Source organism: Manis pentadactyla (assembly GCF_030020395.1).
Source record: "Manis pentadactyla isolate mManPen7 chromosome 15 unlocalized genomic scaffold, mManPen7.hap1 SUPER_15_unloc_1, whole genome shotgun sequence".
Lineage (NCBI taxonomy): Eukaryota > Metazoa > Chordata > Mammalia > Pholidota > Manidae > Manis > Manis pentadactyla.
In genome coordinates this window covers 2925176-2938363 of record NW_026644588.1, presented here as the reverse complement: position 1 = coordinate 2938363, position 13188 = coordinate 2925176, and the positions used below count along the sequence as shown (strand labels likewise).

The 13188-nt window shown below is 54.0% G+C and overlaps 1 protein-coding gene and 1 long non-coding RNA gene across 9 annotated transcripts; one reads left to right on the top strand and one right to left on the bottom strand.

The window, feature by feature from the left end:
- Positions 1 to 6: 6 nt before the first annotated feature.
- On the bottom strand, positions 7 to 6313 carry TMEM150B (transmembrane protein 150B). 8 transcript variants are annotated; one of them, XM_057496578.1, is made up of 8 exons: positions 5772 to 6307; positions 5348 to 5396; positions 4916 to 4990; positions 4702 to 4761; positions 4558 to 4600; positions 4215 to 4342; positions 2790 to 3014; positions 7 to 230 (listed from the first exon to the last, which is right to left on the bottom strand). In XM_057496578.1, the coding sequence occupies exons 1-8, from the start codon at positions 5966 to 5968 to the stop codon at positions 18 to 20; spliced, it is 990 nt and encodes a 329-aa protein (XP_057352561.1). In that variant the 5' UTR covers positions 5969 to 6307; the 3' UTR covers positions 7 to 17. The 8 variants fall into 8 exon arrangements, with proteins under 8 accessions (XP_057352561.1, XP_057352565.1, XP_057352564.1 ...); XM_057496582.1 differs by having other exon boundaries at positions 4558 to 4625; positions 5772 to 5838; XM_057496581.1 differs by having other exon boundaries at positions 4558 to 4625; positions 5348 to 5472; positions 5772 to 5788.
- Positions 4184 to 12766, top strand: LOC130682271 (uncharacterized). The gene is made up of 3 exons (XR_008995509.1): positions 4184 to 4316; positions 4819 to 4971; positions 11445 to 12766. It is a non-coding gene; the product is annotated as an uncharacterized LOC130682271 (long non-coding RNA).
- Positions 12767 to 13188: the final 422 nt, after the last annotated feature.

Sequence of the window (13188 nt, the reverse complement as noted above, 5' to 3'; positions counted from 1 at the left end):
TTTATTAATTTATTATTTTATTTATTGGTCAATCTCTCTGTGGGGTGGGGTGGGGGAGGGACGGGCTGGTTGGGGTGGCTTAGCAGATCCGGACGGACAGGGCCATCTGTCCTCGTGTCCCCAACTCCCTGTTCCTTGCCCCCTAAGTCCTCCCCTTCCCCACGACCTTCTGTACGGATTTGCTCTCCGGAAGGAATTCTGGTTCCGCGTGATCCTGCGTCCGTCCATGTCTGACTCCACCGGCGGCAAAAACAAATAATAATAATAAATAGCCTTGAGCAGGGTCACTGGCTGGCCTTGGCCTCTCGCTTCCTGGTGGCCCTAACTTCAGGGGCAGGCGGGCAAGGACCCGTGTTCACCAGCGTTCACAGCCGGACCTGCAGGGTGACGGGAGAGGCCGGCGGGACGCTGAGGCTGGGGCCTGGCTGGAGGCACAGGGCGCAACCGTCCAGGCTGGAGAAGTCCACAGCAAAGAGGCCGAAGAGCGTGAACAGCAGCATGGCTACAGCCCACTCGCAGGCAGCAGACGCGGAGCGCAGGGGCCAGGTGTGGAGGACGACCACTTCACACCGGGTCAAGGGCCACAGCCTGGGAGGGACCCGGCAGCCAGTGTGACGAGGGCGGTCTCTGTGGCCCCCCTTCGGACATGCTCGCCCTGCCCCGGATGGAATGACCCCTCTGGCTGGCTGCCCTCCTTGCAGGCTCCCGGGCACTACAAGGGATGCCCCCTAACCCCCGTCTCCACTTCAGGCTGATTCCCGAGTGTTTTCCTTTGCCTGTTCCTCCTGTTCCTATTCAATACCCCAGAACATTATCTTCCCAGTGGCCTTCCCTGACCCCAGGAAGACTCCTCACCTCCCACTTGGCAGGCTAGACAACCAGCTCCCGTTGCTTCTACCTCCAAACCATCAGGGTTTCCGAAAGGTAGCCTCACCCCACCGCCAGCTGCAGGCTAGGTTTTCGAATCTCCCCAAACTTCCTCTCCCACACCCAGTGCCCATAGGCCCCTTCCTGCTCCCAGACTGAATCTCATCTTCCACTTTCTGGGGGCCCCACCTCACAGTGACTCCACCTTCCTCTCATAAGGGACTGCCTCCCTCCCCCCTGCCTCACCCCCTGGCCAGCTGGGCACCCCAGGCCCTGTCCATCGCCTCGCCTGTCTCCTGGCTTTGCATCTCTTCTCCTGTCCCTCCTGCCCCTTCTCCAGCTCCCCAGCCCCAGCTCCTCAGAACCTCTCTGACCAGCAGCTTGCACACACCCCAAAGCTGAGCAGCGGCCTCTCCTTTCGCAGGAGCCCCTCACTGGAGCACGCCTCGCAGCCAGTCTGTCTCTTGACTTCCCACTCCCAGATAGGGTTAGACATTTTTCACTCACTCAAGAATTTTTAGACAGTGAAAAATGCCACCACCACCCCTAGACCCATGATCTCAGTGCACAGGACAGGTGGGAGGCCCCATACACGAGGCGCTGAGCCCCCCAGAACGGATCTTATTCCTCCCCTGCTCACAAGCTGCCCATGGCTCCCTATTGCCCGTAGGCAGAAGTCCAAGCCTTGAACCTCTCACCTCATGCCTGGAGATCCTGACCCCTGGCCCTGCCAGCATCCAGTTCCCTCCCCTGAGGTGGTTTTTCCACCCTCTGCATGTACCTACAGTGTCCCCTCATCCTCCCAACCCAGGCCAAAAGCAGCTGGTTGAAGATCAGCTCAGGATTGGCCTGGTCTCAGGCCCTTCTTTGCAGATGGCCAGCCCATGTCACACCCAGCTGGCCACCTTTATGGTCCAGCCCCCTCGCCGCAGCCAAGGGATACCTCAGCCACACAGAATGACGCCCCTGCAGCCAAACTGACTAGCAGCCACGCCAATTTGAAGGGAGCCAGCTGGATCCTAACACCCACGGCCCCTGCAGAAGGGATGCTTTTACAGTTGGGCTAGCTAAAGGCTGAGCTGAGGGCCAGCCCCCACCACCTAGTCCATGGAATTCAGTTTGTTGCTCTGGGAAACGGGACCACCATCTCCCCTGTGCTGGGACAATTCCAAATACATGGATCCACCTAATGCAACCAGCACAGGAGCTCAGACTGTTTCCCCTGAAGCCCCTTCTGAATGCCAGCGACCAGCCACTCACCTGCCCCTCCAGCCCCAAGAGAGTGACTTGACCCAAGGGAAGCACCTGGGTTCTGGAGTGGCTCCCAGCGGTGTGCTGGGGAATGCCAACAACTGGCTCCGGTTTGTAGTATTTGCCAGTTTCTGTGGTGTAAATACCTCAGCCCAGCCCGTTCGAGCAACCAGCCTGACGTCACCAAACGTGGATTTGCATGAGATTACAGACTGCTCTAGAGAGCCTGCACAGACAGGCTCCTGCAGCGCCCCCGGCTCCACCATTGGATGTCATGACAGGCCTGGGCCAAGAGACTCCCATCTGAACCTGTTTCTGGTCTCTGCCAGCATGATGCCTGGCACTGGGCAGGTACCCCAAACAGACTGCTGTCCTTGCTTTATCATTCTCCCAATATTTCTTGGTCACCCACTATGTGCCAGGCATACATCTAAGCACCACACATGTATTATCTCTCATTTTACAACCCTGGGGATGGCCCAGTTCTCTGCATTTGACATATGAGGAAACCGAGGCACCAGAAGCCAGGATATCAGTGGAGCTCTCACAGCTGGTACGCAGAGGAGGTGGGACTTCAACCCAGGCAGTTCAACCACAGAACTGGCACTCTGTTACCCTATGATCCTATGTGGAGACAGGATGGGGCCCGGGCGCTGCAGCCACAGACCTACCCCAGTGAAGAACCGCCCTGACTCGGCCCTGGCAAGGATACTGGCCACCATCAGGATGGTGCAAAGGCCGCAGAGGCCCAGGCGGAGCGGGCCGATCCAGGGGGCCCCCGGCTGGGGCAGGCTCCGCATGCGCCAGAAGAGGAGGAGCTGCAGCCAGAAGTAGAGGTTGCCCACGAAGAAGGCAAAGAAGGCCCCCGTCAGGTGCGTGGGCAGCTGGTTCTTTTGCTGGGAGGAGAGGAGAGGAGAGCTGAGAGGGAGGAGTTATGGGAGGGAGGGTGAGGGCCGCCGTGTGGGGAGGGGTCCCTGACCCACGCCTGGACTACCATGGGAGACTGCTGTACAGTGATGGGCTGGCTCACTGACCAGGTACCTTGGCTACCGTCAGCCCCAGGACGGCCGGCACCAAATCTGTTGTTCCCACTCTAGCCCCAGTCCCTGAAACAGTGCCTCGCACATAGCAGATGCTTAGTAAATATTAGGGAAATAAATCTTTAATTCTCCCCTACTCTGGAAGGGAGAACAGATATTGCCATCAATAGGGTAAAAATTGGCTTTTGGAGAGTGAAAAGTTCTTAAATACTACGCTTTTGAGGCTTACAGATATATAGTATGATGTTAAAGATTTTAAATACAGAAAATTTAACAGGAAGGGGTAATTACGGAAAACTAGAGTCTCCTTCAGGGAGCAATGTAATAATTTTTTAAAAATAAAGGTCAAGGAACACAGGAATAAATGAATGAGTGAATGACTTGCTATACACGTGTGATGGGAAATTGGAGGCAGCCTCTTACACGAACACCCTGTGGTTTCTTTTAGCAGGAGAGGCTTGGAATCAGAAACATCACAGGAAAATTAAATGATAAAATAAACCAATAGGATTTCTCCTATCCATTGTCCATTCATGCGTTCTATAAATATCTACTGTGCTTTCCTGGTTAAGAATGTAGGTCTAGAGTCTATGAATCTGGGTAGATGTCTGCCATGGGCCTGCTGATAAAACAAATCTCTCTATCGGATTGGCCAGTAAGGATCTACCTAGAACCCTGTGGAGATGGATGGAGACAGCAGGCAAGGTAAAAGCCTCGTGGCTCCTAGTGAACGCTCGTCTACCGGGCAAATACAAGAATGACTGAATCTGAGTACTTGCATCATTAAAAGGGGGTGAGGGACGGGGAAATGACGGAAAATTACCCCCACCTCCCAGGGTTCAAGAATAGATGATCCAAAGAGCCTCCCACGCAAGGCTCCACTCGGGGAGCGGAAGCGCTCACCCGCTCCCCGGGCCGGAACCTGGAGAAATACAAGTCCCCGGTGGCCGTGCGCGGACCAGCCGCCGAGACGAGGGGCCTGTGCGCGCGGGGCACGCTGGGAGTTGTAGTCCCAGACTCTGGCTCGCAGGGCTCCGCGCGCCGAATCCGCCTCACCTGGAAATTGCCCACCACCGAGGTGCCCAGGGCACAGAGGAGCCCCGTCCACAGGATCAGCTGGTTAGGCCACTTTCCGACCCCCCAGTCCCGGAGCTGGTGGTAACGGAGAATGCAGATCCAGGCGGCTGGGAGGAGAGGGCAGTGGGCGGGAGACCCGGACCCCTGAGCCCCGGGGTAGGGAGGGGCAGGGCGGGCTGCGGGGAGACTGGGGGTCCAGGGGTGCAGGACACACTCCGCGGTCTGGGGGCCCGGACTCCCGGGTCCGAGGGAGGAGGGCTGGTCCCCATACCCCCTGGGCTGGAAGAGGCTGGCGCCAAACGGCCAGCACTGGAGTATTTACCCATAGCAGCTCCCATGTTGAGCAGCTGGCTGAAGATGCAGCTCTGGGGGGGGTAAGATCCACAGAGACTAGGGAGAGTAAAGGGTCATCCTGTGGCTTCCCTCCTTTTCTCCCTCCGGACCCCCAACCTCAGCGCCAGACTACCTGATATAGGGGAAGCCTTCGGTGAGGTTCACAGCCCCGTTGGCCACCGCAATCGCAAAACTGAAGTGGGCAGACATTAAAGTGGCTTTGAACAACTTGTCTTTCCGTCGCCCACAGAAACCCAGCCTTCTGAGCGCCTCCCTATCGGACCCGGGAGTCCAGACCCCGGCCCTCCTCCCTCGGGCCCAGGCATCAGCCTGCCTTCAACACTCACACGGTCCAGACGCCGGAGACTGCCCAGAGGGCCAGGAAGGCGGGCAGCAGGGACAGGTAGCCCCACATGCCGGTTCTGCAGGGGGGGAGCGGGGCCGGGACTGGAGCCACGAGCCGCCCTCCCAGCCCGCCTCTCGCGCCCTCTCTCCCCTCGCTGTCTCCCCTCCTCCTCTCCTTTGCTCTCCTTGACTCTGGAAAGGACCCAGCCCAAGGGTCCAGGTGCAACAGATCGTGGCCGACGGCCTCAGCCAACCCCACTGGCCCCCGGGCGGGGGCAGCGGGACGTCAGCGAGGCCATCTCAGGGCCCCGGGCACTTTCCCTATCTTTCCAAAGCCCTTCAGTCCAGATCTCGCAGTGTCTCCTCGCTGACCTCCCCGAGCCTCTCCCAGCCCCCTCCCTGCACTGCCCTCCTCTGGGCTTCCCCCAGCGCACCTGTGGGGCCCCCTCCGTCCCCTCGGGCTCTCCCAGTCCCAGTCTGGTCCTGTGGAGAGGCAGGGGAGGAGGGGTGGGGCTGGGGTGGGGCTCAGGCTGCTCGCCCTGCAGAGCCAAAGTCCACGCTGGGTTGGGATGCAGGCAGGAGGGTATCAGGCCAAGAGTCCGCCTTCTCCAGAACCTCGCCCCCAAACCACCACTTCCGACCTCGGAACCCGGTGAGCAGCGCAGCACCTCAGCTGCAGGGGCCCACAACTTCCTTCCTCCAGCCTGTTGGTTCAGTGTACGAACTCCCCAGCCCTGTCATCCCGGCACCCAGGGAGCCCAGCCTCCAGCTCTCGGCAGCCCCCTTCCCCTGAGACCCAGGAGTCCAGGCAGCTGACGTTGGTTCTCAGCCCCTGGGGTCCGGCGTCCCAGCTCTCACCTCGGGGGACACGGGGGGCCCAGGCCCAGGCCTGCCCCCCTCCTGGGTGCAGTTTCTGTCCTTCGGCAGCCCCCTGGCCGTTGCCTTACTCCGTACAGCCTCCCGCTCTGAATGCGGGCCAGAATTTGCCGGCCAGGCCGGAATTCCCCTGGAGGCAGGCGGGGTGGGCAGGGAGGCCTTGATGGCCACACCACCATCCTGGAAGCCCTTCCCCAGAAGCAGCTGCCTGCTCTGCCCCAGTCTCCCTTCCCTCTCCCCACAAGCAAGCGTCCACTTTGGGCTCCCAGTACTCAGGCCTTTGGGCCCCCGCCTCCTCCTGCTTCCCCAGGCCCCCAGGCCCTACCCCCTCAGCACCCCACCTCTTTTTTATTTGAGATTACAATTAACCGATTTAACGTGACATGAACAATCCGGCAGCATTTAGCTCCCAGCATTGTGCGGCCACCTCTGTCTGGTTCCAGAATGTTGTCATCACCCTACAAGCAGACCTGTGCCCTTTAAGCGGTCATTCCCACCCCCTACCCCAAGCCCCTGGCCACCACCAAACCGCTTCTGTTTCTCTGTTCTGGACGTCGCATGTGCTTTGAGGTTCATCTGTGTTACAGAGTCCATGTCATGGCTGAATAATGCTGCACCGACCCTACCTCTTCTGGGGTCCTAGTCTGAGTCTTTTCTCTGCCAGCGTTACAGCATTTCCAGGGCAAGTACCTAGGGGGCTGGGCTCTCAGCTTCCTCAAGAGAAAACATGGGAAAGTGGAGAAACAGACAGTCAGATGCTACGAACATCTCCTGAGGCCAGGGGCCCAGTGATCAGTGGAGACTGTGATCTTATGCCTGCCCTCAGCAGGCTCCTAGGCTGCAGTGCAGACGGATCAGGATAGGTGTCCTAATGAAGGTAGCGCAGGGCCTGGGGACCCCACAAGAGGAAGGGGCTCACCAGCAGTGTAGCCAGTACATGTCTGTTTGTCGGGGAGGCTCAGGAGAATCTCACGAGCCACACTTACAAAGAGGATGTGTGCAAGTTTATGGGCCACAGGAAGGCTTTCTCAGGAGAGCCCATGGGGCCCCGGAGCCTGGCCTGTGGGGTCGAGTGCCCCTGTCTGCTCACGGAGCACAGGACCCACTAGGAGAAATGAGCCAGGACTCGAAGTTCTCAGTTGTCATGAAGGGCTTGGACATTATCCTGAGGGTACTGGGGAGCCATAGGGGGTTCTTGAGCAGAGAGGACACTGACGGTGTGCAGACAGGAACCAGACGTAACGATATTAACTGCCAGCTCATCTCTAGGGCAGGCACCACGTAGCTACCAAACTTGATGCATCCAAGAAGATCTAGGGCTTTCAGCTAGGCAAGACTTGAGTTCGAATCCCATCTCTGTACCTAAGAGCCGGGTGCCTGTGTGAGTGTCTTGTGACTGCTGTAACAAAATACTGCGAATTTATTAGCTTACGGTTCTGGAGGTGAGAAGTCCGAAACGGGTCTTATGGGCTGAAATCAAGGAATTGGCAGGGGTCTCTAGGGGACAATCCATTTCCTGGCCATTTCCCATTTTTAGAGGTGCCCACCTCCCTTGGCTCGGGGCCCCTTCCTCTGTCTGCTTCTGTTATCACACCCCTTCTGTGATTCTGACAGTGACCCCCTCGTTCACTTATAAGGGCCTTATCTGTGATGGTGTCTGGGCTCATCCAGATAATCCAGGATCATCTCCCTGTCCCAAGATCCTTCACTGAATCACACCAGTGAAGTCCCTTCCTCCTGCACCATAAGGAAGTCCCAGGTCCCAGGGATTAGGGTGGAGACATCTCTGGGGATCCATTGCTCTGCCCTCCACTGTCCTATCAGGTAGGGGCTTCCACTGACTGGTCTGTAAGACGGAGTGTCCTGGAGTCACACTCCCTGCGTTGGTGTCTCCTCTTCTGCCTGCTGCCCTCAATACCACCTGGGGCAGGTGGCTTCATTCCAATGCACCCCTGGCTTCCTCATCTATGAAGTGGGAGTAAGAAGGGTAACTACCCCAGAGGCCTGTGGTGTGGCATCGACAGCTGGTCCACCTAACGGGCTCAGGACAGCGTCTGCCATGCTTGTGCTTTAAGAGGTAGTGTTGTCAGTGTGCCTTTATTTGGGGCTGGTGGTAAGGATCAAGTGGGAAAGTGCAGCCAGCCTGGCGCTTGGTGATTGCTCAGTTCAGGCCTGTTTCCTTCCAGGGGGTGTCGTTTAGCTGCTGGAGCAGGAGGGTGAATCAAAACTCCTCTGTTTTTTTTTTTTTGTTTTGGGTTTTTTTTGGTATTTTTTCTACTTAGCGAATGTTGACTGAGGACCCACTGTGTGCCCGGCACTATTTTGGACTCTGGAGATATAGCCACAAACAAGCAAAGACTGCCCTGGTGGAGTGAAGCTCTAGAAAGCTCTCACCCCACCCCGCTGCCCCCCACAGCCCTAAATGCCCCTCCTCCTGGGTCTGTCCTTGAGTTTGGTGGCTGCTGTCCTAGCTGATGGTTGAGCATCCTCCTCCCCAATCCTTCATTCAGCACACATTTCCCTGAGGTCCCTGGGTTCCCAGGCATGCATCCCAGCCAGCCCCTGCCCTCAAGGGGCTCCCCATGTGCAGGTGACCAGTGTCCTTGTGGATGTCACACAGAGCTAAGGACCCTAAGGGTGGGAGGGCAGGATGCTACCTGCCTGTTCACTGCAGATAACAGTGCATCCCCCAACCCTGCCTGTCCTGTTCTTTTCCTGCTTCTCTTCTGAAAGAAAATAACAATGCTGAGCCCCAAGTAACCCTATGGGAGACTGTACCCACTTGGGACCTCAGTGCCCACCGCCCTGTATTGACACAAAGGCTGGGCTTACTGGTGTCCCCATGGTGGCTGTGTGACATCCTCATGACATCCCTGAGAGGCCTGGGGGGAGTGGGAGCTCAAGCCTGGTGGGTTACATGCAATTTGGGGATTGGGCTCCTCCCACTGTCCACTTGCAGGCTTGGTTCTGGACTCTTCTGGATGCGTCTGGAAACTGGGGCTGCTAGCCTGGCTCAGCCAAGGAGAAGAGGTTGTGGAGGGATGATTCCATACTTTCATATTTGGGAAACCGCTTCTGGCTGGTGGCGGGAACTGCTTCTCCCAGAGAGGGGAACCTGGCTGGGCAGGGGGTGTGGGCCTCTAGGGACGTCTGTTCTCTCAAAGCAAGATGGCCTCCTTTGCACGGGTGTGAGGGCTCAAGAGTGAGTCCATGTGAGGACTTGAGACTGCCTGGCTCACAGCAAAAGTGGGGCATCCGCGTTCAGTGCTTCTGGGGACCTTGCAGCCCTGAGAAGCTGCTTTGTAGAGAGGATAGTGGGAGCTCACAGCGCAAGGGATACCCTGCCAGATGCCAAGGAAAGAGAAGGGGAGAGGGAACAGGAGGAGGCAGGGAGGTGGGGCCTGCCGCCTGTGGATGGAGAGAGGAGGGCACGGGTAGGAAGGGCCTCAGACTGCGGCTCCGGCTCCGAGAAGGCTCAGCTGGCCCCACTGAGGCCGAGATGAAGGGCAAGGATTTCCTGTCAACAGATCCATAGAAACAGAAAGTAGGCAGTGGTTGCCAGGGGCTGGAGGAGGGCATGGGGAGCAATTGCTTCAGACTTCCTTTGGGTGTGATGAAATGTTTTGGAACCAGATGGTTGCACAACAGCATGGCAGTGTGACTGCTGAGTGCCAGCTAAATGACACACCTTAAAATGGTTTGGGGGGTGAGCTCTGTGTTATGTCATGTGAATTTTACCTCCATGAAAAAAAAGATTGCCATTAGAGGGGTCCCACACTGGGTGGACCCGGCCGGCCCTCTGCCACCGGCTTAGCTGTTGGTTGCGTGCTGTCTCAAAAGAACAAGACCTCAGTCCCAGAAAATGGTGGTTGCTGATACTACAGCTGGGGTTTGGGAGCCAAATGCACTCTTCACAGTCAATCAAGTTCTTCCTTGAAGGGAGATCTGCCTGGGCCACCATACTTGCCCAATGTCACTCAGCTACTGAGTAGAGGAGCTGAAGTCACCCAAGTCCGTCTGATTCTACAGTTCGGTTCTTTCAACGTGCTGTTCGACCTTGAATACCCATACCCATATCTAGCCACCCAGCCTTCCCTCCGACCTGTCTGCTCATCACGCCTATGTTCTGGCCTTTATGCAATCACCCAACTATTTATTTGCCCATCTGCCGGCCTGCTTCTCTCTCCAACCGTCGTTTGCTCAGATATCCTTCCAGCTCTCCAAATTCCACCCAGTCATTCATCCACCCATAGATTCTTTTATTCCTTAATCCATTCACATAATTCCCACTTCCCATTTATCCTATAATCCATCCATCAATTCAACAACCCACTTTCCCTTTGATCCAATCCACTTAACCAACCATCTGTATTAGCTTCCTGTGTTTGCTGTAACAAATTCCTACAAACCTGGGATAATCCAGGATTAGGTCCTCCTCTCAAGACCCTTACCTTAATCACATATTTTATCATATAAAGTAATAGTCACAGGTTCCAGGGATTAGGAAGTGCAGATGTCTTTGGGGTCACTTTTTTGCCACACAATCCATCCAATTACACACACAAACACACACGCTTCTCCTTCAGTCCCCCACCCCCAACTGTCTCTCTCCATCCAGCTGAGTTATGGGACCCAGGAATGCACAGGTGAGCTCTCGAGAGGCTCCCTGGAGGAAGCAAAGCTGTAAGCGATGGTTCGACGGCTGATGCAGTTGCGATTGGTCGTGTGGAGCACATGTGTGACTCTGTGGAGCTGGCCATTTCTGCTACCTGCCGCCTCCGTGTCCCCACCCCTTACCACCTCCACATTGGGAAAGAAAAGGGAGATGGGAAGAGAATGGCCCCACATTTTCTTTTTTTTTTTTTTTTTCACCAGTAAGGTAGGTTTAATAATTCTTCATCCTTAAGGCTGTTCAGAAGACTAAATAAGTGTAGATGTTGCCTAGCCTCGTATCTGGTATGTAGAAAACATTATGATGTCTGACCTAGAAGGAATCTTCTTTTTTTGGTACCATTAATCTACAATTACATGAAGAACATTATGTTTACTAGGCTCCGCCCTTCACCAAGTCCCCCCCACATACCCCTTCACAGTCACTGTCCATCAGGACATTTTCATATTCCTTAAGTCTTCCATCCCACCATCACCCTTCTCACTCCCAATCCATGAACTTGGTTTATTTCCCCATTTATTTAGATCTGCTTTAAGATCTTTCAGTAAAGTTTTACAGATTTGTTCTTGAAGAGGTCCTGCACCTCTTTTGTTAGATATATTCCTCTGTCCTGGGTGTTTATAAATGCTACTGTAAACCCTATTTGTTTAAAGTTTGATTTTAGAATTTTGTTGATGGTTGTGCAAAAAATGGTTCACCCTGAGTCACTGTCACACTTGCAAGGTCGGCCTTTGGCCGGTACCCGGGAACTTGGCTGTTGAAGCGTCACAGGTGGCTCATTGTGCCTAGATTGTTCGCTCAAACTGTGTGGTTTAGACCGAATGCCTGCATTCCTTCTCAGAGCCTGGCATTTTGGTACATGCTGGGCAGAGGATGCCTACGTGATCTGTCACCAGTACAAACCTTGGATGCCGAGGCTCTGATGGGCTCTCTTAGGCAAAACCATCACACACGTGTCGTTGCATTTCTGTTTCTGCGGGAAGAGGGAGCGCTGCGTGACCCTCGTGCAAGGGAGAGAGCGTGGGGAAGACGTCATGGGCTCCTCCAGTCTCTGCCTTCACTTCTCCCCTCGGGATCCTGCCTCACTGTAATGAGCACAGCTCTCTGCTGCGTCCTGTGAGTCCCAGGGTATTTCCAGCCATCGGGTGGTCTTGGGGACCTTCGACACGCAAGTAAAAAGAAGTACAATTGATGATTGTATATTGTCTTTGTATCCAGAAGACTTGTTAAATTCTGTAATTAATTCTGAGACTTTTCCGGGAGCATCTTTAGGATCTTCTCGGTGCATAGTTCTACCTGTGACGAACGGCCGCTCTGTTCCTTTCTTTTTGATTCTCAGACGTGTTCTTTCTTTTTCTTGCCTTGTCACACTGGCCTCTGTCTTCACAACTTGCTGAATGCAGTGGCAAAGGGGGCATCCCTGTGCTGTTCCTGATTTCAAAGGATCTGCTTTCAGTGTTTCACCATTAAATACGAATTTCTTTCAGGTTTTCTACTGTGATAAAATATGCATGACATAATTTTTACCCTTTAACCATGTTTAAGTGTAAAGTTCAGTTGTATTAAGTACAGTTGCATTGTTGTGCAACCATCACCACCGTCTATGTCCAGAACTTTATCATCATCCCAGATGGAAACTTTACACCCATTAACCAATACCTTCCCCCATTCCTCTTCCACCAGCCCCCCAGCAATCTGTCCCCCTGAGTTTGGCAATTCAGACGCCTCATATAAGTGGAGCCATACCGCATTTGTCATTTTGTGACTGGCTCATTTCACTTAGGAAATTGTTTTCAACATTCGTTCATACTGTAGCATGTGTCAGAGTTTCCACATTTTATTTATTCATTTATCAGTTGATGAATATTTGGGTTAGTTCCACCTTTCCACTCTTGTGAATAATGTTGCAATAAACAATGTTGCAATGAACATTCATGCACAAGTTTTTGTGTGGATGGAGATTTTCATTTTCCTGGGTATATGCCCAGGAGTAGAAGGGCAGGTCACATGTTAACATTTTGAGGAAGTATTTGACCGTTTTCCACTATTTCCCACCCCCACCAGCAAATGCACGAGAGTTCCAATTTCTCAACATGCTCAACAGGGCTTGGATTGAGCTGCTTTTTGATGATTGCCATCCTGGCAGGTGTGAGGTTATATCTCACTGTGGTTTTGATTTCCATTTCTCTGATGTATCATGATGGTGGGCTTCTTTTTATGTGCTCATTGGCCATTTGTGTATTTTTGGAGAAACAGATCCTTTGTCCATTTTTTAATTAGGTTGCTTGTCTTTATTATTGAGTTGTAAATATTCTTTACATATTCTGGATTACAAATTTTTCGTCTGATGTGTGACTAGGAAAGATTTTTCTACCCTCTTTTGAGGGTGTTCTGTCCCCTTCAGGATCAGACTTCGTTAGTTGTTGTTATTCATTTAATTGTCTGTAAATCTTTATCAAATGCTAGTAATGTGTCAGGCATTGACCTTGACCCTGGCGACTCAGCTGCGAGCAAAGCGAGGGGCCCCCTGCCCTTCTAGAGCTTCTGTTCTAGCTCAGGAGAAGGGCAGCAAACAAATAAACAAAGAAAGGGTCTACAGTGTCAGGCAGGGACAGGTGCTAAACAATGCAGCTTAATGGGCCACCCAGGGCCCCACATTGGTTTAATGCTCTGCTCTCACTGTCTTGAAATTCCTAATAATTTTTTAATAATGGGCTCTGCATTTTC